The sequence below is a fragment of the Rattus rattus genome, chromosome 6, assembly GCF_011064425.1.
Source record: "Rattus rattus isolate New Zealand chromosome 6, Rrattus_CSIRO_v1, whole genome shotgun sequence".
Classification (NCBI taxonomy): domain Eukaryota; kingdom Metazoa; phylum Chordata; class Mammalia; order Rodentia; family Muridae; genus Rattus; species Rattus rattus.
Genome location: NC_046159.1, coordinates 51,326,563 through 51,353,685, shown reverse-complemented (window position 1 = coordinate 51,353,685; position 27,123 = coordinate 51,326,563). Strand labels below are relative to the sequence as shown.

The 27,123-nt window shown below is 43.4% G+C and overlaps 1 protein-coding gene across 1 annotated transcript in view; it reads right to left on the bottom strand.

The window, feature by feature from the left end:
- Nucleotides 1–27,123, bottom strand: part of Suclg2 (succinate-CoA ligase GDP-forming subunit beta) — a gene marked incomplete at its 5' end in the record, with an annotated part of 147,334 nt that overhangs the window by 27,230 nt on the left and 92,981 nt on the right. Inside the window, 2 exons of the mRNA XM_032906046.1 lie at nucleotides 1,637–1,727; nucleotides 2,542–2,641. Coding sequence (XP_032761937.1) covers nucleotides 1,637–1,727; nucleotides 2,542–2,641 — 191 coding nt within the window. The remainder of the gene's footprint in view (nucleotides 1–1,636; nucleotides 1,728–2,541; nucleotides 2,642–27,123) is intronic.

Genomic DNA, 27,123 nt, shown 5'->3' with positions numbered 1-27,123 from the left:
AAGCTTGGCTCAGCAGGGACATGCAACAGCCAATTAAACAGACAATAGTGAGACACGGAGGACGGCCATTTAATGTGCCAGACTGGGGAGAGGAGCACAGAGGTCCAGTCTCTCTCTCTCTCTGTCTCTGTCTCTCTCTCTCTCTCTCTCTCTCTCTCTCTCTCTCTGTCTCTCTCTCTCTCTCTCTCTCTCTCTCTCTCTCTCTCTCTCTGTTTCTGTCTCTCTCTGTCTCTCTCTCTCTGTCTCTCTCTCTGTCTCTCTCTGTCTCTCTCTCTGTCTCTCTCTCTGTCTCTCTCTGTCTCTCTCTCTGTCTCTCTCTCTCTCTGTCTCTCTCTCTCTCTCTCTCTCTCTCTCTCTCTCTCTGTCTCACTCTCTCACACACACACACACACACACACACACACACACACACACACACACACAAGCCCATCTTTTGGATCCTGACATGAGTTTAGAGCCAGAAGTGTGAGTGGCTATGATATGAAAGCACTTCTGAAGGTGTTTTAGCAGGTTTTCTCTGGATTGTGTGAAACCTTCCTGGGAGACAGCAGGCCACAGCCTTTCCCCTTTCCCAACATTCCTTAGGAGAAGCCAAGTTCTTAGTGTGTGCTGCCTCACTAGCCTGAGAGGCTCAGAGGAGGACTCAAATGTCTCCTCAGGATATCTTCTGTTTTCCAGTGTCCCTATTTTGGCTAAGATTGACTCTACCATGATTTAATAAGCACAAGCTTTCTAAGGCCTTATCCAGAACTTTCTAAAGTTCTATGAAAACTAAAAATAGAATGTTCCACTCAGTTACCCCTAAGCAGAGCAGAGTGACAGAGGCTGCAAGTCTCTGATGCTATGGCAACAGAGCAGGGCCAAGAAGTGGGGCCCAATTTACTGTTAGGATGCGCCTTTCCAGCCATACTGTCTTCAGGGCTGCCACATGTGACACACATGGGGCTCTGCTCGGGAGTTCACAGCTTGCACTGTGTGTATGAGCCTCTGCGTGGTTTTCATTTTGCACTGCAGCATACACAGCAAAGGGCTTCAGTTGATTGGCACATGAAGAGAAGAACAAAAGGCTGAAACAGGCGGGAGGGGAAGGCAGACTTGGCTCCTACATTCACAGTGGCACAGCAGAGGCAGGCCATTTTCTCTGAGCTTTACTTCCGCTTCATATGTATGTCTACATGCCAATGCATGCATGTACATGGGTGCACATGCCATACACGCTTAATACTAGTAGTCTTTACTAATCATCCACTTGTAGCAGTAAGTGGCTTTAAAGTATAGCACGAGGTATTTTTAAGAAAAACCACTGTAACAGGCAGTTCTAATCAAAAGGACTGAGGTGGGCCTACTTGGGAAAAGGGAGAGGCTGACAGAGTGCAAGGCTGCCCTGTCAAGCCCTGTCAGCTTCAAGCAGGATGCATCTGTGCTACGAATGGAAAACTGCTGCCTGGTCATTCACCTCACTGGGTTCTGGTGAATGGCCAATGTCCACAGTCCTTAGGGTCTTTCTTCCAAGACACAGCACTCCCTAAACAAAACCAGTGCAGTCAAAGAACAGTGTTTTATGAGAGCCTGTCGGAGCAAGTCTACCTCTCTCTTCTTTCGTTTTAAGTGCATACGAAATGTCTGAGAACATTACCTTGTTAACTTTCACACCTTCTTTTGGAGTTTGTTTTGTTGCTAGATTATAACCAATCATCTGCTGAGCCAGCTGTCCCACCACTTTAGGGCTAAGAGGGACAAAAAAGAGGGGATGACAAAGAAAAAACAATTAGGACATATTGCAAATCACTATATAGCAGGGTTCACAGTATCAAGGGTCACCTTCGTCACCCCACCTCCTCACACCCACCCTGCCCAGGCTCCGCCTCTAGCCCGCATCGCCCCACTACCCACAGACTGCATATCTTTCCTTTTATATTCTATTTGTCTAGTGCTCCCTGAAGGCACACTGAAAGCAAAATGCAGATGAAGGAATGAGTGAATGAGTGAAGGGATGCTGAACTCTACTACCCCCACCCCCAAACAAGTGTGTAAAGAGACAATACTGGTGCAACTTAGATCGAAACTGATAATGGATGATCTGGGAAACAGTAAACAATGAGAGGGAAAACATGGACCACAATCAATGAGAAGGCGGTGATGGGAAGAGGAAAGGCTTGGTGTGGGGCAGATGCTGGAAAGATGCTCAGACACAGGCAGGCGTAGACTATCAGTCCAGTCGCCACAAAGACTCCACTGGTCACAGGAACCACAGAATAGAACTCATGGAAATGAGATGAGGGGAACGCTATTCCAGTTGCAAGCCGTGTTATTTCCCACTTTTAGGATGAATCACAGATTGTCTGGGAGAGAGGAAGTATAGCCCTGCTCAGTGCAGGATACAAAACCCTCTAATGAGAGACAGAAGCCCTGGGGCAAGGCCACAGCCCAGCCAGAGTCTCCATTTCCTCTCTGTATGCACACTGGCCCCAGCCCTAGACCTCCTGCTCAAGAATCCTTTCAGTCATGATCAGGATAGGGACCTAAACCATTCAGACTTACTCTTTTGTTAAATGAACACCTCCTTTCAAACCGCTATCGAAGACACCTTTTCCTCTTCCTCCAGCTAAGATCTGGGCTTTTAAAACAATTTCCTTTGCATCTGAAAAAGAAAAATCCAGACAGTAGTTGTTTGAAATCCTTTCCTTTCTTCATCTCTTCTTTAAAGGGGCAGGAATAAAAAGCAATAACAGGATAGGACTTACACATGACTACTAAAAGAGCTCCTAAATCAACTTTCAAAATAAAGGCAATGAGAAACTTCCACATCATTAAGGAAGCTTGTTTCCTGAGGACAGTCAAACACATCCCATCTGTGTAGGCACCTGACAGGCAGGCACACAGATGGAGGAAGCCAGGCCCTTGTTCCCTTGCCTTCTGAGAGTGCTAGAAGGTGCTAAAGAAATCCAGGAGGCAGCGTGACTGTGACTGGGTCATGATGCTCCCATGTAGCAGAGGCTCTGACTGTGAGCTGTGAGATTCAGAGGGAGATGGTGGGACTGGGTATGGAAAGGGTTTACAGACAAGACACAAAGGCTGACTTTAATAACCGTATTCCTGGAAACTAACAGTGTTCTGAGTAGTTGCTCTATATATTGACAGGGATGGCCAAGAAGGAAGGAAATGAATTAAAACTAAAAGCAAGCAATATTTTTTTTATAAAGTATTGACAAAATGAAAAAATCTCCTAGGGGGAAAAGGGGTTTGGGAATATTTGTTTCTCGACTCATGCAAAGAAAGAATAAACACTCTGCTTCTGACCTTTTAGACCACAATTATAAACTCAAACCTGTCTACAGGCCTGGCAGGGAAGTGGGGTGAGAGTCACCTAGTGATAAATGGGGTCTCTAGCAAGCAAGAGCTCCCTTTCCCTATCTGGGGGGAAGGGACGGTCCAAACCAAATATGTTAAAAAAAACAAAACAAAAAACAACCATACAACAACAACAACAACAACAACAACAACCACACAACAACCCCGCACACATCCCAGGCCACGGCTGACCTCGCGTTTGTGTCGTCTTTATTGAAATCAGAGAACAAAATCATCTTCTATTAGGCTGCCATAGTTTTCTGTTCTGCCTCTGGGACTCAGTTTACTATTTGAAACAACAGTCTGGATTGTTTTAAGGACCAGAGGAAAAAGAGCTGGGAGGGAGGTGGCTTAGTGGTTAAAGTGCTTGCTCGTAAGCATAAGGACCTGAGTTCGGATCCCCAGCACCCACATAAACCATGTAAGAGGGCAGCACAAGCTTGCTGTCCCATGCTGGGGAAGGAAAGACAGGAAGCGCCCGGAGTGCAGCTGCTGGCCAGCCTCTCTGAATCGGTGATCTCCAGGCTCACTGAGAGAACTGTCTCAAGTAAGATGGGGACTGACACACCCAGCAGCGAGTTCACTCACTCAGCTACACTCCCACGCAAGTGCACTCTAAATATTCAAACAAACGGACGAACGCTTTAAAAATAATAACTCCGGTAATTCATGCTGAGCTGCCTGAGTGGTTGGCCACTTCAGTTAGAAGTCACTGCCATCGCTGCTCACAGTCAATCAGGCAGAGGCTGAAGGTCAGAGATCTGCAAAGGTTTTACTGTGGGGAGCGGTAACAAGACCGCACAAACGGAAGGCTCGGGGTCAGAAAGTGATCAGCCAGCCCATGCTGAGGCTGAAGCTGCAAAGCACATTTGCTGCTCTCCCTGCTGGACTCCTTCCTGTCTCTCTCATGAACCTGTCCTCCCACAGTCACAGCTCAGTCACCGCTCCTTAGAACACAGCCTTGTCCCGCCTGTGACTCTTGCTTCTGCCATCAACATGAACATCAGCAGCCGATCCCTGGCTTCGAAAAAGGAGGCAACTGATAAGTGAGTTCTGACCACCGCACGGGACAGCAGCCATTGCATGTGCAGTGATACTGCACTACAAGAAGCCCGGACTGAAAAGCCCAACCCAAGGGCTGGGGTACATGTGCCTCAGTAGGAGAGCAAGCCTCTGTGTCACGGTCAGTGGCATAAGACAAAAAGCAAACACTCTGTAGAGGTAAACAAAAGGAGGAAAGAAGGGGCCCCTTTGAAAAGAGGTTATTATAAAGAAGCACACAGAGCTACGACAGCACAAAGACGAAACTCGGTACAGGAGCTGAGGTGCTGTACAATGGCTGGTACATTAATAAAACAATGTATGATACCTATGACATAATGATAATTCTCAGTGACTACCAAAAATAGTACAGAGATCAAGGAGAAAAGGTTTAAAGGTTTAATTACAGTCACTCCGCATTCTTTAAGAGCCTCAGGGCATCTCTCTGCCATTATCATCTTCATGCCCTTGTTGCTCAGGAGAGAAAGCCTTCCCTCTCCGCTTCCCAACAGCACAACTGGAATGCCAGGCAACACCCCTACCTGGCCACTGCTAAGTGGCACCCCAAAGGCTGATTAAGCCAGTTCCAGCCATCAGCCACCCAATCCCAGAATTGGCTGTAGCTTTGGTGGAATTTATCAATTGGCCTGTCACTATCGGCCCTCATGTTAGAGAAGTGCATGCCACCCTGGTGGTAAGCCATGCAGCCATTGTGGTGACTGAAGTCACATATCAGGACACTAATACTTGGGCTTACTTTGGAGTGCCATGGTAGAACCCGGGGATTGACCCATCCTAGCCCATGCTAAGGATGTGCTCAGCCACTGAGGCATTCTCACAGCCTCACCCCCACATCAGTGCAAATAGAACAACAGGGAAGAGAGGTTTGTTCAGTCCGCTATCTCTCACAGCTTGTAGTGCAGTCAGAAATACCTTCATTAAAATAAGGAAGTGCTAAGCATGGGAACTGAGCGCCTCTAGTACAGTGGAGGCCTCCCTCACTTCTTGAGGGAGACTCAGCAGGGCTTTAACGCAACCAGTACTTCTTAGATTTATGGAGAGGGGCCAAACTCTACCCACAGGTTACCAGTCCCTTCACTCAGTAGTTACCAAGTTCATTTCACTTACTGTTGTCACTGTTTCATTCAAAGATCTGGTTTTCAAGGAAATAAAAGTGCAGACAGATCTGGACTTCTGAATAATGCCTCCTGTCTCATATCGACCAGAATTATAGAAGAGCCCACATGTTATCCAGTTCAAGTTATCGGGATTATTTTACTTAGCCACAGTAACAAGCTAGATACTGTCTACAAAAACAGATTGCATCTATACATTAGTACCCACATTCTTAGACTGCAGCTGGCCCTCGCAGACCATTCTCACCCCTACAGTTTATGTGTAATGACCTTAGCAAGCACTGCATCCACTGCATTTTATTCCTTTCCTGGTAAGTTTCTGGTTATAAAAAGCAGTTTGATAGAAATCACTTTATTATGATTTTATACATACAGATGGGGAAAAAGCCATATTAGACAAATACATTTAAAATTCTCAAATACTCTATAACATTTGAGAACATTGTGTAGACTTGTGTAGGAAGCCCTACTATGGTTCTGCATTACTCTGCTGGCTGAAAATGTTACCTCAATCTTGACTGTGAGTATTATTTTGATTTATTCCGATAATATACTTTCGTACCAGGTTTATGGTCCCCCAAGTCTCATTCTACATAATGAATGCTCTTGGAAGCATTGTTAAATATAAATGAAAAAGTTAAAATCATTAAGAAAAGCACTCAAAATAAATAAGACATGTTTTTATTAGGCCCATTTTATAAAAATGCTTCACTTTGCCCTTCAGAGGTGGCATTCTGAAAACATATTTATACAAAATAATGTTCATGAGACACAGCTCACAGCCACAATGAAAACATTGTCAAGAATGTCTGAGAGCAAGGGACACTGGTACATACCACTAATCCTCACACTTGAGAGGCAGAGGCAGGCAGATCTCTGTGAGTTTGAGGCCAGCCTGGTCTATAAAATGAGTCCCAGAGCTACATCGTAAGATCCCGTCTCTAAACATGAATAAATGAGTGCATTAACAAAAAGATTGCCTGACATTATGTTATTTTCAGCCATTGTAAACACTGCTGGCTGGCATTAAGGACTTGTACTGCCATGCTCAGTTTTATGTCAGGTTGTCTGTTTTCCAAACACAACCCTGCCTCAAATGCAGACCACATTGTTTGACTCCAACAACGTACATCAGCCCACAGCACTGGACTTGTTGAAACAACTCTAATTTCCAGGGTCCACCGACTGGAGCACAAAGGGACATCCGAGCTGTCAGTAGAGCGCTGTCTAACTTTTGTGTGGAGATCACCTCTCAGTAGGCTTGACAGAATCCTACCCGATGCTGCTGAGACAAATCCAAGCACTGCAGATCCCCCTGCTACCAGAAGGCAAGGAGAGGGGACAATGCGAGGAGAGAGATGAGTTGAAGGTTATCATGGGAAGATGAATTTTTTAATTAAGAACGTAAATTGAGAAGGAGTTAGGTTTGAGGCTTAAGTATCATATTCCCAAAGGAGCTGGGCTGCTTTCATTAGGCCTGAGGATCCAAACTGTAAAAGCGAGAGTCATCAATCTGCAGTCATTACTGTAATGTTTTCTGCACTGGGATATGTAACTCTATGAGTTGTAAGTAGGTCATATGAAGAATGAGGCACCGTGATTGACCCTTTCTGTACGCCGCTAGCATCCTTATTCCAACTTTAATCATATGTGACACAGCCCATTAACAGTGAGTCAGGAGAATCTAGAATCAACCACCTCAAAACTGTCCACACCGTTTTAATTGAGATGGATTCTCAGCCTCCCACCAAACTGCTACCCATCAGAATTACGCCACACATGCCTGAAATAGCAACTTTAAATGCAAGCAAAAGACAGGACAGTCTGTAAGACAGGTTTTGTTATAGCTATAAATATACATTGTTGTTAGTAGATATTAATGATACAAAGTATGTGTTTCCATTATGTTCACCCACTTGCTCCCCTCTGTGCCCACTGCTCCTGTGTCCCCTTCCTCTTCTGTATAATTCCTCATGTACTTCCACACTGTCTTCTCCCCACAGGTTCCACTTATGTGAGAAAATGCATGGCACCTGTCTATTTGGTCTAAGGCAGTCATCTCCATTTCTAGCCATCTTCCAAGAAATTAAATAATCTTGTTCTTTGTGGATAAATAGTATTCCACATGTAGAATACACTTTCATTATCCATTCAGCAGATGGCATCCGATCTGCCCTGTAGCTTCGCTGCTATGAGTAGTAACAGGACAGAGGGCCTGCACTATCTCCATGGTTTACTGCCTTCATTTCTAGGACAGGGATTGAGATACAAATAGGGAGTTCTCCCAGGTGAACATTTAGAAATACTTAATAATATGAGCCTGATGTAACTTTTAAATCTAAAGTTTTATCCTGAGTGTAAAAGCCAATTTATTAGGCATTATGAAAAACAATCCCTTCCCTCAGATACTATGAGGGCATGACAAACTACATTAAACCGCGTGTTGATTATAAGGAAGGTCTTAATGTAATATTAACGTAAAACATGCTTATGTTTTTAAGGGAAACATTTTTTATTTTGGTCCCCACAAAACTCTTGAATTTAAAAATCACTGCTTTTTCATACGTGTATTTTGTGTGCACACGTGTGTACACACACTTATGTGCGTATCATCCAAATTGTGGTGGTAAGCTCATGTATTCTTCTGCCTTAGATCCGACATTATTTGTTGCTTGCATGACCATTAATACCTTGCTGATGATAAAAATGTAATGCGAAACAAAAATTACTTCTAGAAAGACTCTTTCATTCAGTATAACATATACCTCAAAAACTAGATAAAATCTTGTTCCATTATATAAATTAATATGAGTAATCTCAGAGTTGTTCTAAGTAAACCAGAAAACATAATTTCTAGAGGAAAGAGAACACAATCTCCTAGCAGGGAGGACCCAACTCCCTGTGACCTTACTGACACACCCGAGGCTTATCTGGTACTGCCTAACACTGCTGGACTACAGTCGGGACAGTCACCAGCCTCTATGCACAAAGCATGAAGGCACTTGAAGCCAGAGCATCAGCTCTTCAGAAAAGCCTCTACTGTGTTCTGTGCAAATTACAGGACTGATCAACTGTCTCATGACATACATTAGTAGAAAAGATAACTACGTGGCATTCAAGACCTCAGCAAAAGCCAGAAACATTTGTGAAAGTAAAAAAGCATGAACACCCAGAGTAGGCCCACCACATTTCACGGTACATTAAAGAAGGAAAGGAAGATTAAACAACAGCCCCTACCCCGTTGCAGCCCTCCCACAGAAACAACTGACACGTCTGGCCTCATGTCCTTAAAGGGTTCTTGCCTCCCGGCATGATGTAAGACAGTCTGAATGGTACATAAACATGATTTTAAAACAATTTCCTAGGACTTCCGTCAGAACTAAGACCACCCCACCTCAAAGGAGATTTTTCTTCCATTCACGAAGGATCAACCTTTATAAACCAGTGTTTAAAAACTATCACTGACTTCGGGACACAGACAAGTCTTTCAGTGATGCCACACTAATAGAGTCTCTCACTTGGGGGCTGGGGGAGAGGCCTAAGTCATACATAATCAAACCACTCTCCAGCTCTGCGTGGTCTGTGCTTTACACCATCACTGTGTGGAATCTCTAAGATAAGGGCACACACAGCACCAAGCAGAAAAAGATTGCCTTCCTAGCAAATCAATCAATCAGTCAATCAATCAAAGCAAGAAGACTATCTGGCCTGGAACGGGCCCTCTATGCATGGCCATTCACTCATACTGGCCATGTTCTTTGCACTGTGATATCAGCTCGCAATTGTGGGGAGAGCACAGAGGTCAGAGTGTGAGGCAAGTGTTCACCCTGCATCCAGAGTCAAGAAACAGAGAGAGGATGGCTAGCGCTCATCTAGCTTTTTATTCAGTCTATGGAGCGGTGCCACCTATATTTAAGTTGTATTTTACCAGCTTAAGTAACCCAACCTAGAAACTCCCTCACAGATATGCCCAGAACTTTGTTTCCTATGTAATTCTAGAACCTATCGAGTCGACAGTATTAAACACCACAGCTCTATCCCTTTCCGCTTAACACCACTATTAGGGGAACCCTAGTAATAAGATTTGTAGTAAGTGTAGTCACTGTCTCCATTTAACCTCTGAAACAAGCCAACTCAACTCAAGTGAGTTTCCCAGGACTGTGGTGAACCAGTAGTGGATGATCTCTACGTGAGAAAGAGCATTCAGAGAGATTGTGTCTTAATGCAGCCATGCAGCATCTGATGACTGAGACGCCACCCTGATCCTGCCAGCATTTCAAGTTTCTAATCACATGCTCCTTTGAGAATTACCTACATCCTCACCACAGATGGCCTACAATAGTCCCCTTCTGATATACTGGTTTTATGTCATCTCTCTCCATCTATCATAGCACATTTCTTCTCATACATTTTTAAGTAAACTGAAAAATCAGGAGAGTTTTCCTTAAATTGTTTAATGAGACATCAGTTATCAAAGTTTAGTATCTGTTCAGTTTCTTTTGGAAGAGGTGACATTTAAATATAGTACAACAGCCACTTCTGCATCGTATCATTCAAAGTGTCATGCTGGAAGGTCAAGCCCTACCAATAAGGGCACTGCTATTCCTGAAAACTCACCACAAAAGTAGCCTTAGGATAAAATATTTAAAAGGGACCAGTGACATGGCTCAGTGAATAAAGACTCTTGCCACAAAGGCCTGAGGACTTGAATTTGATCCCCAGAATCCACTTAAAGGAAGGAAAGAGGATAACAATGTTGTCCTCTGATGTTCCACATGTGCTCCCAAACACTACAGCCCTGCACAGCAGTTCACATAATCTAAGCACATAGACAGTGAAGGCAGGAAGATCAGGAGTTCAAAGTCATCCTTGGCTATAGAGTAAATTCTAGACCAATGTGAACTACATGAAATTTTGTCTTGAAGAAGAGAAGAAAAGAGGGATGGGCAGAGGGAGGGAGAAGGAAGGAGAGAAGGGAGAGTGAAGGAGGGGAAGAGAGGGAGAAGGGAAGGTGGGGATGAGCAGTAGCACTGACAGTCCCAGAGATCGTAACCCTCTTTTTGAGTCTGTGCTGTCACAAAAACATCAAACCCTTCACCTCAGTACAACACTCAGTGAGGAATGACTGACCTACATGTGGGTGGCTAATAAGAAGGCACGAGTCTAAGGGTGCCTCCCTACTAAGACATCTAAACAGAATCCTGCTTGAAACTTAAGTTGGTCACAGTCAATGACAGAGAAGTACCACTTTGAGAAGGATTAGAAACAAACTACAAACACGTACAACTTTTGGACTATAAAGGAAATCAATCCCTTTAAAGATGACCTTTTTGGGCAGTGATGTTTTGCAAACTCAACGGGATCTCTCACTGATAGATGGCCCTCCGTGTTTCCTCACGTCTTGCCTATCCAGGTGTTCTCTTATGCTCTTCCACTGTGAATGAGAAAAGAAGGCTCCTGGGCACACTCACAACCTACAGAAAAGCTGGGCCAAAGCCTGCAGCGGTCGCCTGATGCTTGTGTGACGGAGTGATGAACATGACTGTGTGCAAGTGTTTTCCTGTGCCATCAATGTCACTGCCCCCCTGCCTGAAGCCAACCTAGGGCTCCAGACCTTCTGTAACCCTGCAGGGTAATGAAAGAAAACCCCCAGACAGTATTTAGAAGAAAAAGCAAAGACTGTTTGCTTCACAACTAGACTGCATTATTGTCTTCCAAACTTTAGAAAATACTGCCATAAATACTCTAAAAAGCTCATGACAGGAAGCACAGAGTGGCAGTGTTTACCTGGTACTTCTTTTTTAGAGTTGATATGACCTGCATTCTAATGACTATTTAAGACCAGAGGAAAAACTCTTCAGATTTAAATGAAAGATGGAAAGAAAAAAGAGGTTTGTTATGGTCCCAGACACAGACCATTAAGCACTGGTACATACGTGCATACATGTATACTGAAGAAAAGTACTACTCAAGCTAGTGGCAGGAGGTAGCTGTTAAACACAGCCCCCACTCCGTCACACCATCACATGCAGTGACAATTTGCCACAGATATGGATGAAATGGCACTTTAAAAACTATCTGCCAGATTAATCAGATTCCTGAGATGTGGGACACCATCCAGCCATCCTGGACTTAGTACCACCCTTCATATCACAGACGGTACAGAGGAAAAGAGAAGGACAGGAATGAAATGCTACTGCTTTGCAACTTGTGGAGGTTTGAATAGGTTTGGCCCCATAGACTCGTGTGTTCGAATGCTTGGCCCATGAGGAGTGGCACTATTAGGAGGCATGCCCCTGTTGGAGTAGATGTGGATTTACTGGAGGAAGTGCATCGCTGCAGGGGTGGGCTGTAATGTCTTGTAGTGCTCAATCTCTACCCAGTGTAGAACCGTCTCCTGCTGCCTGTGAATGGAGATCTGGAACTCTCAGCTCCCCAGCACCATGTTTGCCTGCTTGCTGAGATGCTTCCTACCATAAAGAAAATGGACTGAGCCTCTGAAACTGTATGCCAGTCCCAATGACATGTTTTCCTTTAGGAGTTTCCCTTATAAGGGACATGGTCATATTGTCCCTTCACAGCAATAAAACCCTAAGACACAACGCAACAGCTGCATTGCTGTTTCAAGGTCAGCAGGATATCGGTTCAGGGAACATGTGTATCTACACTGGCAAATCAGGGGGGTCCTCTTCATGCAGGTACCTTCTGGAAGCCACCGGGTTCCTTATAGGGACAAAAAGGAGTAGTGAGCCCTCATGAGATGGTGTCCAGCATCATGAGATGGAACTGTTCAACTCCTGGGACCACATATCCCATCCCTTTTACGGCCCTTCTAGTAGAAAACAGCCTCACGCAGACTACAGTGCAGTGCAGGTGTTCTTGACTATGGGACCCCCGACTTTAGTCAGCAATAAGAGCCTAGACTTTAGAGTCTACCAAATGAAGCTGACCAATACTGCGCTTGCACACCAGAGAGGATGCGAGCTGTTAAATGTGACGGGATTCATGAGCAGTGCTGCCGATGATGCTCACTGGCTCTGCTAATCCTTTGTGTCTTGTAAATGGCAGATGATGGCAGAGGTGATGAGCACACTGACCACGGGATAGTTTTGTAATAAACAAAATCCAATCTACAAATTGGATTATATAATAACATGCTGACTTGCAAGTGTCAAAAATATACAAGACACCTATGTGTTGTACTTCTTTCTGTTCTTCAGAAATGCTAACTGACATCTACTCAGGGTTAACAGGCATATACACTTTCTGATGAAGTTGAGAGCAGCTTGCACATCAGACATTCTGTACTACCTAACACTACCTCTCTCCCAAATGGATTGCCACTTGACTACCTCTGAATGGTTGACAGGATTCTTCCAATTATGCCGAATACTCACTAGCTCTGAGGACTTTGTGTCTCCTTGCTGCTTGTCAATCTCCCTTTTGATACCCATGGCAATCACCCAGCACCAATGGCCTTGGCCCATATACCACGTGCTCTGGTCGAGACCACGTCCCTCCATTCCATCTGGAACAGCTCCACTGTGGGTCTCCTGGGCAGGCTAAAGAGTGTGTCCCGTGCAGCTTTGGTTCTGGGAGGTCTCCAGCCCTGTAGTTGCTTGCAGGAAAGGGAACGTGGGTGGGGCAGCACACGAGAGGGTGACACTTGCTGGCATTTAGTGAAGCCAAGTTAGTGTGGCTGGCTCTCCGTCCTTTGGTGTCAGCACTGCTGGCTTGTTACATACCACAACACACCACAGTCAACGCTGACCACATACACCAAGTAGACCACACGGCGGTTAATTTCACATCCAGCCTCTGCAGTACAGACTGTTTTGTAAGTTCAGAACCCAATTCGATAACATCAAAACTGAAAGAAATATTGTAACGGGTTAAAGGTCACAGAACAGTAAATCCTGAACAGAGGATATTTCTTCAAAACTGGCTGCCACGAACAAATGGAGAAAAGATACAACATTGTGAACCCCACAGCAGTAAGCGTGGATGCACAAGTGTCTCCGTGGTATGCTGACCTACGGTCTTTCAAAGGACAGCGGGATCTTGTGGTAGTTCATTCCAGAATCTGAAGAATTTCCATACTGACTTCTCTCGAGGGCCGTACCAGGTTACATTCCCATCCTGTCTTCTTGTATCCTCACCTGTGTCTGTTCCTTTTCTTGACATTTCCTAAGCTAACCCCCCTCAGCCTCTTTCTCAGCAACAAAATGCCACCCTTGTCACCTGAGCTTGCACAGGGAGACAAACAATACAAGGTGTACCTAATGTCACTTCTAATCCTCCCAGTAACCACATAACTCAGAAACCACCATCCCCAGTTTACTGCTGACACTGAAGGATCCTGCTGCTAGGTGACCCCCAATCTTTCTTATCGACTTCCCACCCAACCAGGGTCTCAAGTGACGCTTCCTGGCTTCCCACAACAGCAGTTCATGACTGATAACTGACAGAGCACGTGCTGTCACTAGAAATCTACTTTCACTATGCAGGATGCCAGGACTGCAAGTTCGCCCACCACAGATTTGTCTTCACTGCCACTGGGGCCAGGTCCTATCCCCTGTGCTTGGTGATCCAAGGATAGTTTTGCTCCAAAGCAGAACTTACGGTTTTCAATGAACTTTCCTTTAGCAAAGTAACAAATACATGAAAATCCATTCATTTCCCCTCATAACCTTTGAGTTCAAGTTCCAAATCTTAGTATCCTACTTCTAAGTTTAAACTTTTAATTCGCTTTCAAGGGAGCCTTTGATTAAGGTTCAATCAACCTAAGTTGGACACTAAACTCCTTTCAGTAATCAGTACCACATGGATTTAATTTCCCTTAAACATCTGGAAGAGCATTTATAAATCTAGCATAACCATTTTCTTTTAAGTACTCCAAATGTCTCATACCACAAGCAAAACCTTCATGAGTACTAAATTGCATGGGCAATTCACTAATAAACTGAGAAGATTTTGTGGACTTTAAAGCACTGTAATATTATTTATAATCAATGCCAAAGACTTTAGCCTTTAACATAAAAATTACAAGGTAATGTCAATTACTCAACAAGGCACATATAGCAGAACTGATGTCTACCTAATCATTGGAGTAAGGGCCAGATTCTCTCAGGGAAAACACATAAGAAAACCAATGTAGCAGGTAACTTACAAGTATTGATCCTCTGTTCACCAAATCCTAGATATTCCTGGGGCTAAATGCTGTAAGGACACACTTCAAATCCTGTTACAACCAAGGTCACAAATCACAGACATCTTCACCTCAGCCACGTGAGGAATGTTTAGTTCTTGCAGAATCATGATAAAAGGATCTAAGTGTGTGTGTGTGTGTGAGAGAGAGAGAGAGAGAGAGAGAGAGAGAGAGAGAGAGAGAGAGAGAGAGAGAGAGAGAACGTGTGCATGAGCACTATAGGTCAGCTCACCTAGAGTTGAGGACAGAGATTTACCTTGGGTGTCATTTCTTTGTCTTCTGGGACAATGTGTTTTTCTGTTCTTGAATTAGCAGACAGCATTGGGAAACATACAGGTGCATGGCTGCCACTGCCAGCTTCTTCAAGGTTTTAAGAACTTTGCTCAAGTCCTTACACTTGTGTGGTAAGCACTTTACCAAGTAAGTAAGCCATTGCTCTGGCCCCCAAAATTATTTTTAACAGTTGCTAAGATAAATGAAGACCCACCCCCAGCCCCTTCAGAGAAGGATCTGAAACACTTGGGCTCATTCAGATTACATAGCTCTGCCAGTATCTGCTGAATTCAACCTCATTTTGGCAGACAAAAGAACTGTCTATCATGTTGTACGTATGTTGTCTGGTTTATTTTGGAGGCTTTTAGAATTTACTTTTCTCTTCCCTAAGGATCTTAATGCCATTCCATACAATCCTTTATATCTGATAACAATATATTTCATATTTCTGTAGTTTTGCTATGTGATTTAGGAAGATGAAATTCAACACCCTTAGGGTACTTTAACAAATTTGGTGCTAGCCTCTTTTAAAATTTTATTTCCTTACTAAACTCAGAGTTATTTTCATTTTTTATTGTCCCAAAAGTATAGTATTAAATTAAATTCAGCAGGTAAAAAGATCAAAAACTTTAAATGATAACTTGAAAATTTTTAATAAAAGAAGCTTATCTGTTACACAGAGTCCCAGGGTCAGTGTCATAATCCTATAACCATCATAACATATGTCACATATGTCTCCTGATTCACAATTAGACCAACTGACACTGGCCATAAGTTAGGCACAGGTCCACAGTTAGCTCCACGGAAGGTGAAAGCTCAAAGACTATCAGTAAGGAATGGAGAGGCGTTTGAGGCCTGTGGCACTGAGGAGGCCAGGTGTGTCTCTCAGATGATGAAGCAGGCCTGCTGGGGTACCAAGGCATGCGTCCTTAGGGGAAGGGAACCTGAGTGATTTACATGACGGTCCCCAAGAATGTAACGATGAAGAATGTAGAGGCTGCAGTCAGCAGAGACGGGACAGCTGAGCAATTCATCACACTACATGGCTACAACAGTGTTAAAGAAAACTGACATAGGACAAGAGACCACTTCTTATTATTGAAGAAATGCTTTCAGGTAATTGGACTGGTGTTTACTCTAAGAGTTTGCTCAATGAGTCTCCCAACTGTGATTCTAGACCTATCTGGAGGCACAGTTTCTACTACGGCCAGATTTTCACTGGAAGTATAATGCTGAGGAAGAGTTTCCTTCCTTGGGTCAAATCTACGCAATTTAATCCCACACAATCTAATAGGCTGTGATGTTGCTGTGAATCCAAAGCAAAACGTCCCCTACAGGAGCATGTGTTTGAACGTGTAGTCCCCAGTGGGTGGTGCTATTGGAGAAGGTTGTGAAACCCTAAGAGAGAGAACCTCACCAGAGGAAGCTGTTCAGGAGGCATGGGGCTTGAAGGCTTGGAGCTTGGCAGCACTTCCTGTGTCATCATGCCACACCTTCCCCACCATACAAACTGTATCCTTCCTTTAACTGCAGTCCTAAATAAACCCTTCCTCCTTCTCTCCAGGTAACTAGTCAAAGCAAGTAAAATAACTAATACTGACACTAAGAATTATTACTATTAGGTCAGTGCCAAGAAATGGCCCAATGGATTATGTGCTTGCTCCCAAGACCCATGTGGTGAAAGGAGAGAACATACTCCCAAAACCTGTTTTTTGATTGCAATAAGTACTTAGAAGAATGTGTGTGTATCAACATGCATACGTGTGTGTGCACATGCATGCATGCTCATGACTTTACCAGAATTTAAAATTTTGAAAATAACTGTTACTATGATAAAGTGAACAGCCACTTAGAACAGGTCTAGGCATCCATTTATGATGGATAGAGACTGTAACTCATTTATAACGAAGACTATATTTTATGAATTAATGTCTTCTGCTTCCTTTCAAATTTGAATTTACATTACACAAAGGTTTCTCCCCCCCCCCACATTCTGGTCAAACAGGATGAACAAGTTCAAGGAGGCAGAAGTAAAGGCTGACACACTTCCTAAAGCAAATAAAGGTATACATTGTTTGTTATCATTTCACCAAAAGATCCTCTGGACTTTCACCTGTATTTTATCTTATTCCAATTTAAAGCTCAAAACGAAGTCAGAAAAGCCAATTCACTAGCCATAGGGGTCATGTGCTATAGAGCTGAGAGACAGCATGTAAGTCAGTGGTTTCCATGCTTCATGCTTAAACAAAGTCAAATGTCTCTGCAGTTGTAATTGTTGAGAAATACCAAAGTAAAAATCAACACTTTGAGAATTACACATGGGCTTGCTAAGCCTTTAGGAGTCATAGAGAGGATTTCAATGCACAGCTAAGTCTGGGTGCCTCTGACTTTAATAACCATTACCAATTTCATCAATAGCGAACTTCGCTAACCACAGTACTTTGAACAAGACAATCAGTCCCTTTGCTGTGCAAGTCAAAAGAATGCTGACCAATCCACTTGTGTATGAACAAACTGCTCTGTGTTCCCTGGGCCTGTGGACAGTGAGACACTGCAGTGTTTGCCGCGTCGTCCGTGATGGATGTTCTTCCTTTCTAAGCCTGTCCCTCTGACCTCTGTGTATCCAGGCCTGTCTCCTATGTGAGCTTATCACTACTTGTTTTTATGTGCAATTACAGCATGCAGAGTGAGAGGACACCCCACAAGCTGTTAGCTATATTAACTTAATAATAGATTTCAGGGTGTGATTTCCAATTAATTTCATTTTCCATATGCACATGCAGCTCCATGGGATGCCAAAATTATAGTGTAGCCATATGGTGCCTCATAAGTAACAATTAAAACTAATTTTCTATTCTTTGACACACACATACACAAATTCATACGGTTTAAATGCCAGGGAGAAAATTGAAACTTCAACAGCATCTGCAGCTCTCTAGAAAAAGGATGTCCCACTTTGCACAGCTGAGGCATGGGTAATGGGACTCCTGGCTTGTCTGGGTAATGTCTACTGCCCCAGCTAGCCTTTAGCACACTGGCTCTCCACTACTCTCACCCCAGAGAGTGTATAAGGAGCAGTTTTTCCAAAGTGTTGGGCCTTGTGCATTGTATGGGTGATGTGAGCTGAAAAGGGGAGTTTGTTTCCTTGAGAAACATTGATTTCCTGTGGCCCACTTCCTAAGCAGGCTCTGGAACAAGAGCTTACTGAACAGGTGACATTGTTCCAGCAATAGCTGCAATTGCTCTGGGATGAGGAAAAGCTGCTCCCTCTGGAAACAGCCTGAGGTGGAACTGACTGCAGAACAGAGGGTATAATTCTGTCAGTCCTCAAGGGTCGACTTCTGGCAAATCTATCAAGGGGGTTGCAAACAAAACCATTTAAGGCCCTACTCATGAGGAACACTGTGACGGCAAACAAAAAACTTTGGTGGTATTAGTGTTTCACGATTACTCACTATAAATTTGACATTATGTGGTAGCAAATAACATCAGTGTGGCCCTGTTGTGTGGAGGCCTCTAACTGCTTTGCTGAAACTTGACTCATTTGATTTCTGGAGGGTTCTCCTCCCCAGGGACCTCAGGACTGGAGTGGCAGAGGAAACTGAGACGACAGAACAGGAGGGCAGAGGTTCCTTCCAACTCTGGTGTGAAGGAAAGAGAAACCATCCTTGTCTTCATACATGGAATGATAATAGGTAAAGGCCTGAGAGACGACATGAACACATTCAGTGGAAGCTGGGTGTGGCAGCTGGAATCCCGAGGACTGACCCTAAGCTCAAGCCAGACTTGGCTAAATAGCAAGACAAGACTCACAACTCAGAAGGAAACAAAAGCAAAGGTGAATAAATAATAGTCATGAGGTTTCCTTCTTATGCTTTTCTCTTTGGTGACTGGGTAGATGATACCACGGTATTTGTGTTGAAGTCAGAGGACGACTTCTCAGAACTGGTTCTTTCCTTCTGCCATGTGATCCTCTGAGATCAAAGTTGTTGACTTTAAGACAATATTTACCCACTGAGATACCCTGTAGGCCTATAAAGATGTTTTTTTTAAATCATAGTAAAACTAATACAAGTATTACTATTTGGTATAAATAATGTTGGCCTATGCCCAAGCCATTTGAACATCAAGATTAACCTTAGTGTAAACTGAAGACACAGGTAAAACTGTTGTGCTGGTGCAGGTCCATCAGCTCTGCCAATCTTGTGGGGACCCTGGCAATCAGGAAGATTAACGTGCCAGGACAAGAGGTTATTATAAGTCTGCACGTCCTCCTCAGTTTTGTTGTGAAAAAGTTATAGTTTGAATTTTAAGTCACACACATATATGCTTACAGGCAGACACAGACACACACAGACACAGACATAGACACACACACACACACACACACACACACACACACACACACACACACTGCAGACTCAAAAAAGCAGAACATTAGCCAAAAATGGTGATTTATACCTCGAATCTCAGTAATCAAATGGCAAATCAAAGATTATAAGTTCAAGGCCGGATTTGGTCACAGAGTGTGTGAGGCAAGTCAGAGCTAAAACACAGGACGCCACCTTACAGAATGGAAAACAAAAACAAACACTGATTCTCTCCACTATATTAAATTGTATCTCACCCGCAAATTATTAATGAAAATCCTAAATCACTGTAACTCAGAATGTGACCTTAATTTTAGATTGAGTCACTGAAAGACAATTAGTTAAAATGAGATCATCTGTGTAGACTTTTAAGAGGGAAAACTGGGACAGAGATGTACACTCAGGGAGAACAGCAGTGACGCAAAGGCAGGGACCAAGGTGAGCTGTCTCCAAGGAAGGTAAAGATAGCGGACTTGCAAATCACAGACCACGTAAGGACCAGCCTCCTTCACATTTTGATCTGGGACCACCAGAACCAACAACCAGCAATATCTATATTGTTGGATCACCTAGGTGGCAGTGCTGTGTGTGAGGGCCCTAGGGAACAAGTGCAGTTTCTGTTCATCAGGCCTGAGTCCTCCAACCATCAGAGAAGAGATCCTGAGAGAATGCTTCTCTGTGCACACTGACTCCTTCCCACACAAGCACTTCCGTGACACTTCCATCCTCAGTGTGTGGTAAGGGTTAAGGTCGACAAAAGCTCATATAGAAGCAAGCTCAGGGTGCAGCATGCTCAGGGAGAGGCTTCCGGGGAAGCAGTGATACCTACAGGGGTGCTGACTCAACCACAAGCTTCCTGTTTTTTACCTCACCAGACAAAAGCCCAGAAAAATGTAGCCAAGTGGTCCTTGACAAAAAACATGGAAGACAGGAGCCAAAATAAACACTTCCTTCCTTGGGTTCTCTTCTATGGAATTTTGTAACAACAAATAAGAGTTAATAAATGCTAAGGACTATAAAGTTTAAATGTATTGTTCTTGTATGTGGACCTGCATGTGTATGTGTATGATGTACTCCGTGTTGAGGGATCCATGTAAGGGTGCCACTGTGAGGTCACATAACAACCTTGTCAGGGTAATTCTTTCCCTCCCCTGTTATGTCTGGGGTGCACGTAAGTCTGCCAGCTTCTACAATGAGTTGCTTTACCGCCGAGTCCTCTTTCTGCTACTACACACCACACCTTTCTGTGCATATGCATGTGTGTGCACACTCCTGTATACATGTGTGTGCATACTCCTGTATGCATGTGTGTGCACACTCCTGTATGTGCAGTGCCCTATGAAGGCCAGAGGACAACCTTGGGTTGGGTTGTCCTCTCACACCTTCGACCAGGACTTTACCAGCCTGGAACTCATCAAGGAGTCCCACTGACCGGCTTTGTCCTGCCTCCCCACCCACCCCAAGCTAGTATTGCAATTGCATGGTCAGCACAAGGGCTTTTTGTTACAGGGTACCAGAGATCAAACCCATTTCCTCTCTTTTGCAACACAGGCATGCTACCAACTGAGCATGAAAATACCATGATTACTGACTCCTATGCATGTGCAGTCTTTCGAACAAAAAGAAAAAGGTGGAATATTTTTGTTGTTGGTTTGCTTTGTTTTAATTAAATGTTGCCAACATTCAGAAAACCTGCCACTCTACAAGAAGAAAATGTTCAAGTCTCCACCAAATATAAAAGGAAACGTACTTCTGTCTGGTGAAGAATACAAAACTTAGCAGCTGCAGCACCTTACCTGCAGCTAAGCAGCCATGCAGGCAGTAATGGGCGGGGAAACATTCTGTGGATATCCCTCCTCTAGCAGAAGCAAGCAGCTGCTCCAACAACCGCCTCACCACGAGCCATATTCAATTAACCCTGCACAGGTCAGCCTTCTCTGTCTCTCTACTCTCATCCTCGGTGAAAAGCACTACAGGAAGGTTTGGAAGGTTTCACTTCTCAGTGGGTCATAGTCCAAACATGGAGACCATTAAAGAGATCTAACTATCACGTTTACCCTAGGTCCCTGCATTCCTGGCTTTTACGAGTGGGTAGCTTTTCCAGAGGACCTGAATTCACATCTCAGGACCCATGTTGGGCAGCACACAACTGCCCTCTTCTGGCCTCCACGGGTGTCTACACACACATACACACAAACAGAAAGATACACATCAATAAAAATAAAATCAATCTTTTTGTTTAATATAAACGAATTTCTGATACACACTCATAGGAAGGACTCCTACCTGTGCACTGTACTACTCCTTCATGCTCAGCTTTAACTCCACCTTAAGAGTCCAGGTTCTTAAATTTACATACTATGATACAAGCGCTTGCCTAGTTTCCTGTAATAAAAGAGCTGCTTCGCCATCTCAACAAGCTGTTCCTACTTAAGGCTTAGCTACATCAACATCTGGTTTCTATCAGGGAAGCGCTCTTCTTACATTTTTACCTCCAACCATCACAATTAAAGTAATAATGATTACATTTACTTATTCATGCATTCTGCATATACACATGCATGTAGCTGTATGTGTGAGATGGTGAGAAAACAGTTTGTGGCCATCAGAGCTCCCCTTCCACCATGTTTGACAGCAAGCTCCTTTACCCACTGAGCCCTGCCACAGCCCTTCTCTTAGCACATGTATTGGGGGAAATGGGTAGAGGTCAGCGAGCAAAAGAGGCATCATAGTACTTTATATTGCTCCTGACAGCTCGCTCCACTATAATCTCCCTGTAAAGCCTCTACGTGAGCACAGGCTTCGGTCACTGTACAGCTGCTCCAATCTTGCTGTGTAAAGGCACCCAGCTTCCTTTAGAACCCAGATTCCTTGACTTAGAAATTAATTGGCAAAACACTGCTCTAACTTTCTGTAATAAAGAAGCCAGCATCACAGTTAATGGTCAAGAGCACGCCAAGCTTCATCCATTTCTCAGTACCAGTTTCTTGCCTGTAAGAAGGGGGCAACAACATCTGTCAACTCCTAAGGCTGCAGAAGATTTATAATGACTTCATTCTTATAATGCCTGGCTCTCAGTTGACATGTTTCCAACTACTTCTGAAAGATAATGAATCACAAAAGGTGAGTGGGCTTGTTATATGTAGATAAACACTTAATGGAAATGCCATTTATTTTAATACTGCAATTCCTCAAAATTATATAACATCCTTTAATTATCAAATGACTAAAATGGCTGCCTGTTAATTATAACTTAAGTGATAATACACATAACTTGTATGCCTTCAACTGGTTTATTATACTCTATTATTTACAGTTATAGTTTATTTTATATCATGTTATTAAATTTGTTTTCAAAACCTTTCACAATGCTATAAGAAATAATTAGAAATGCCTGTTCTTCTTCCCATCCAGGGGCTAACAAGCCCTGCCTCTGAGAAGCACTTGGAACTGGACCTGTGAGTGGGGACAAGGTGGGCTGTGCTCAGACCCACATCACCTGTGAGTGGGGACAAGGTGGGCTGTGCTCAGACCCACATCGCCTGCTCTGAATGAGCAAGGCCTCAGACCTGTGACAAGATCTACTGCTCCTCTTTGCTGAGTTTCCAGTCTTCAGCCACCAGAGCATGAGTAGTCTTAACAAGAATAGAGATGAATATGGCCCATTGGGAAGTGTACATAAAAAGATACTTGAAGAACTAGAATAGAATAGAATGTGAAAAGCAGGAAGATGTCCCCTGTGTCCTGATCTGGAGCATATGATCCATGAGAAAGGCGTAGTCAGGGGAAATACAGTCAGGCTGAGCAGACCTCCCTGAAACTCTCACTGTCCCTGAAGCATTTGAACTCTCAGCAGAAGGCAACAAAGAAGAAATGGCCTGGCTGTCCTATGTCACCAATTTAATATCTATAAAAGTGTAGAGCAGGTGAAAAAAAGGAAAATAACCTCAAGAAAATTATTCTCCTTCATTCAGGAAAAAGCAAATGTATCTGCATTAGAAACTGCACTTTGACCGATCTAATACACGCTTACATCTATAAACAAAGCAGGCTGTTCTCCGTATCTGTCCCGTGCACCCCTTACAGCATTCTCCTCAGTTAGAAACACATTGTTGGGATGATTGCTTTCTCCCTTTTCTGAAGCTCATTCCAAACTGGTTCATAGTTGATCTTAATTTCTACTTTTGGCAACCTACATAGAAGGCTACCGAAGCAAGGAAGAACTACATCACCATGGCGTACTACAGGAGTGAAGCAATGGCCTGATGATGACTTCAGCCACCATGTGAGACAAGCAGAGCAGAATGGAATCCTTTCCTGAGGGAATATGGCATCGCACTCAGGCATCTGTGTCTTCCAAGCCATACAAAGCACCTGGAAGTGGGAATCCTAGTATTTCAGTGGAAAGAGAAGGATGATATGGTAAGACAGACAGACAAACAGACACAGATATTAATAATCAACATAAAGCACACCTTGTTATCTGCAGTCTTAGAATATTCTTCCATTTCAGAAACAAAAGTTGACTGGTAATCGAATGCTGCTTCTGTTCTCCATGTTTTGTTGTTGTTAACAGTATCAGGCCGTCAAAGTGTAGCATTTGAAAAGAGAGGCAGTGAGCGAGTCCTTGGGCTAAGACCTCAGCCAAAGCTTGAACAGAAGGCCGCATGGCTCCACTTATCCACACCATATGCCAGCCGCAGGTCAGGGGCTGCAGGCACAGAGGCAAAGAAAACAAGGCTACCCATGCCGCCACCGGGCTTCTGTGTAAAGAGGAAATGCCACCCACAAACAATTCCAATCCTCTCTCTGCAATCTCCTATGCTACCTGGATCCTGACTTGCAAAGGTAGCTGTAGTAAGAACTCTACGAAGCAGAAGTTTTACGAGTTGATACTCGGGATGCCATAGACGCATCCCAGGAAAGAAGCTATCTTATAATTTTAGTCTGACCTAAACCTAGCATTAGCTACTTAAAGGCAAATATGTTGTGCTTAAAAGGAAAAAGGAACACAGCTCACTGATCACCAACGAAAGTCCAAATTATCATAGAAATAAATTCCATCAGCATGAGAAATGCTACTGCTCAAGGAGCCTTCCTGAGTCCAGCGGAAGCCATTGGCCTCTCATTGCTAAATAATCCATCAAAATCTCTACTACTGCAATCCAGCATCACACTGAATAGATCCCCTTGGTAACCTGTGCGTGAATCCTTATACACAGGACTATGTAAGACTCACAGAGTGACCCACAGTGCACACTGCAGCCACTTAACACTGCTGCAGCAAAGGTGTCATCTCAAGCGTTCCTCATTCTGCACGGCACATGCACGGTTCATGTCCTACAATTCTGTGCACCATATGTGGGAACCATTCCTTCTGTTTCACACCTTTTATTTACTGTATTGTATTCAGGGCAGTGGGGTCAATCAGAAAAGGAGGAGCGAGTACAGTGGAGTGAATTACATTCCTGTCCACACAAGACAGAATTTTCTATCCAAGGAGAAGCATTTGCTGCAAGATGCTTGAGCATCAGCAGATGATGAGCCCTTCCCATAACCCTTGGCTCTCTGAACACAGCAAATACCCTGCTATGGCCTAACCTTCTGTGGTTGAGTCTGTACTTCTTACATAGGGACATCATCCAAAACTGGTACAGAGGAAAATGTCTGAATTCACCAAACGACAGAATTTAGTATAATCTTTAAGGCATGAACAGTGGCTACTATAGCCTGTTAGTGTAAAAACTAAGACCACAACTTTACATAAAAATCTTAACATTGAAGGGAAAAGTATATATGAAAATAATTGTATGTGCATGCACATTTATACACAAAAAAGAGCAATTTAAATTTTTGTCTTTATAAATTCCTCTCGTTTAAATATTTTGTATTATGGCTGTGTATTACATGTAGAAATCATAAAGGGGAAAATAGATGCTTTTTGAAAATGATTCCATGGCAGAACTAAAAAATAAACATTTCTTCCAGTTCTTCCAGTTCTGTCTACTAATAGGCTTTCCTTATTTTTAAATTACATCTTGTTTATTAACAATATATATGTATGTATATATATACATATATAGAATTAAGTATAAGTAAGTATCGTCACTGTCCCTCATAAAAGAAGTCTCTCTTTATATCAAATGAGATAATCATAGAAGCCTGCAACTGGAGACGACTCAGAGATCCATGAGCCATGTAGAAGCCCAGTCCCAATGAAGACATCTGCAGCACAGAGCCTGCATCTACAGCTCAGGGAAGAAGGAAGGACAGATCATAAAGCTAGAATACCAGGAAGTCTGCCATGAGACTCCCTGTCCTGGAAAGGGCTGCATAACAAGCCCTGGACAATGACAGTACCAATAGACATGGTCACTAAGAAGGGGAGTCCTCACAGGACCCAGCCACTGGGTGACGAACTACACACGACTAATGACTGCGGAAGAGGGGGTATAAGCCTCTTCCAGGAATGAGCCCCGAATTCGTCATCCAGTACAAACTGGTCAGCCCTGAAACCATATACATACAGAGAAAAGAACTACTCAGCAAGGTGCATTTATACATTTGCGTTTATGCATGTGTTATGTGTGTGTACTATGCAACAGTAACGATTAAAGCAAAGGAGGCTATCAATTTGAGAGCTGAGGAGCATGGGCAGGGCTAGAGGGAAGGAACATGGGAGGAACTAGAGGAAGGAAAGAGAAAGGAGTGAATATTGTAATTATATTTTCACTTATCAAAATAAACAAATGCAGAATAAATAAGAAAGAACTCTTTCAGGAGTTTAAGGACAATAAAGAAAAAAAGAAGATGAAAATCATCGAACAACCTGCATAGGAACTGCTCTGTTTCCACATTCGTGTCCTTTCAACCCCATGATTTGAAGAAAGACTACTGAAAACCCACGGGAGAACAGGGCCCCAGGAAAAGGACGCACCTTGCCCTGTTAACACATCAGCTTTTCCCTTTCATCTTTTTTGCATTTGAAGACCCTAATATTGATTTTTCCCAGTTGAGTCCAAGGAGAATAGAGACAATGTTTTATTTAAGGAGCCTTCCATCCTCAGCATAAACTATGTTCTTTATTTATATACGAAGAAAATCTGTCTTTTTGTTCCTGTGAAAATAGTTTTTAAAACTGTCATTCTGGAAAATTAATTCAATAGTACTTAACTTGAAACTACAAAACTAAAACTAACTAAATAAAATTTTTTGCTGTTGACAACCCTATTAGGATCCTGGGCAAATGATAAAGGCTTGGGTTGATCAACTCCATCAGGAAGTTACACAGATAAAATTTCTCCAAAATGTTAAACGAAGACACACTAGAGACCCGTCTTTTCTGACTTTTGACCTTTGCTGTGTGCCAAGAAAGGACTACAATAACAAAAGCTCTGTCTGTCTGTCCATTAAGATCCTGTTAAAATTTACAAAAAATAAAAATCACCACTGAGCTTGAATGAACTGAAGACAAGGATGTTCAGGTGACACAAAGCCATGGGACCAGGAGACACAAAATGAGTCCCAAAGGAAGCATTGAGGAGACAGGCTTTGGACCAAGTAATAAAATCCAACTAACTGCGGTAAGAGAAAGCATCTCAGAGACTTTACAATGGCAAGTAGGGAGAGGACGGAACAGAAGAGTCCTTGATCGTACACAAATCTCTGATCCCTCGTGACACTGGCCAACGGGAGAGCAAACCAGTACAGGAATGCTTGTCCTCTCAGTCTTAAAACTTCACTT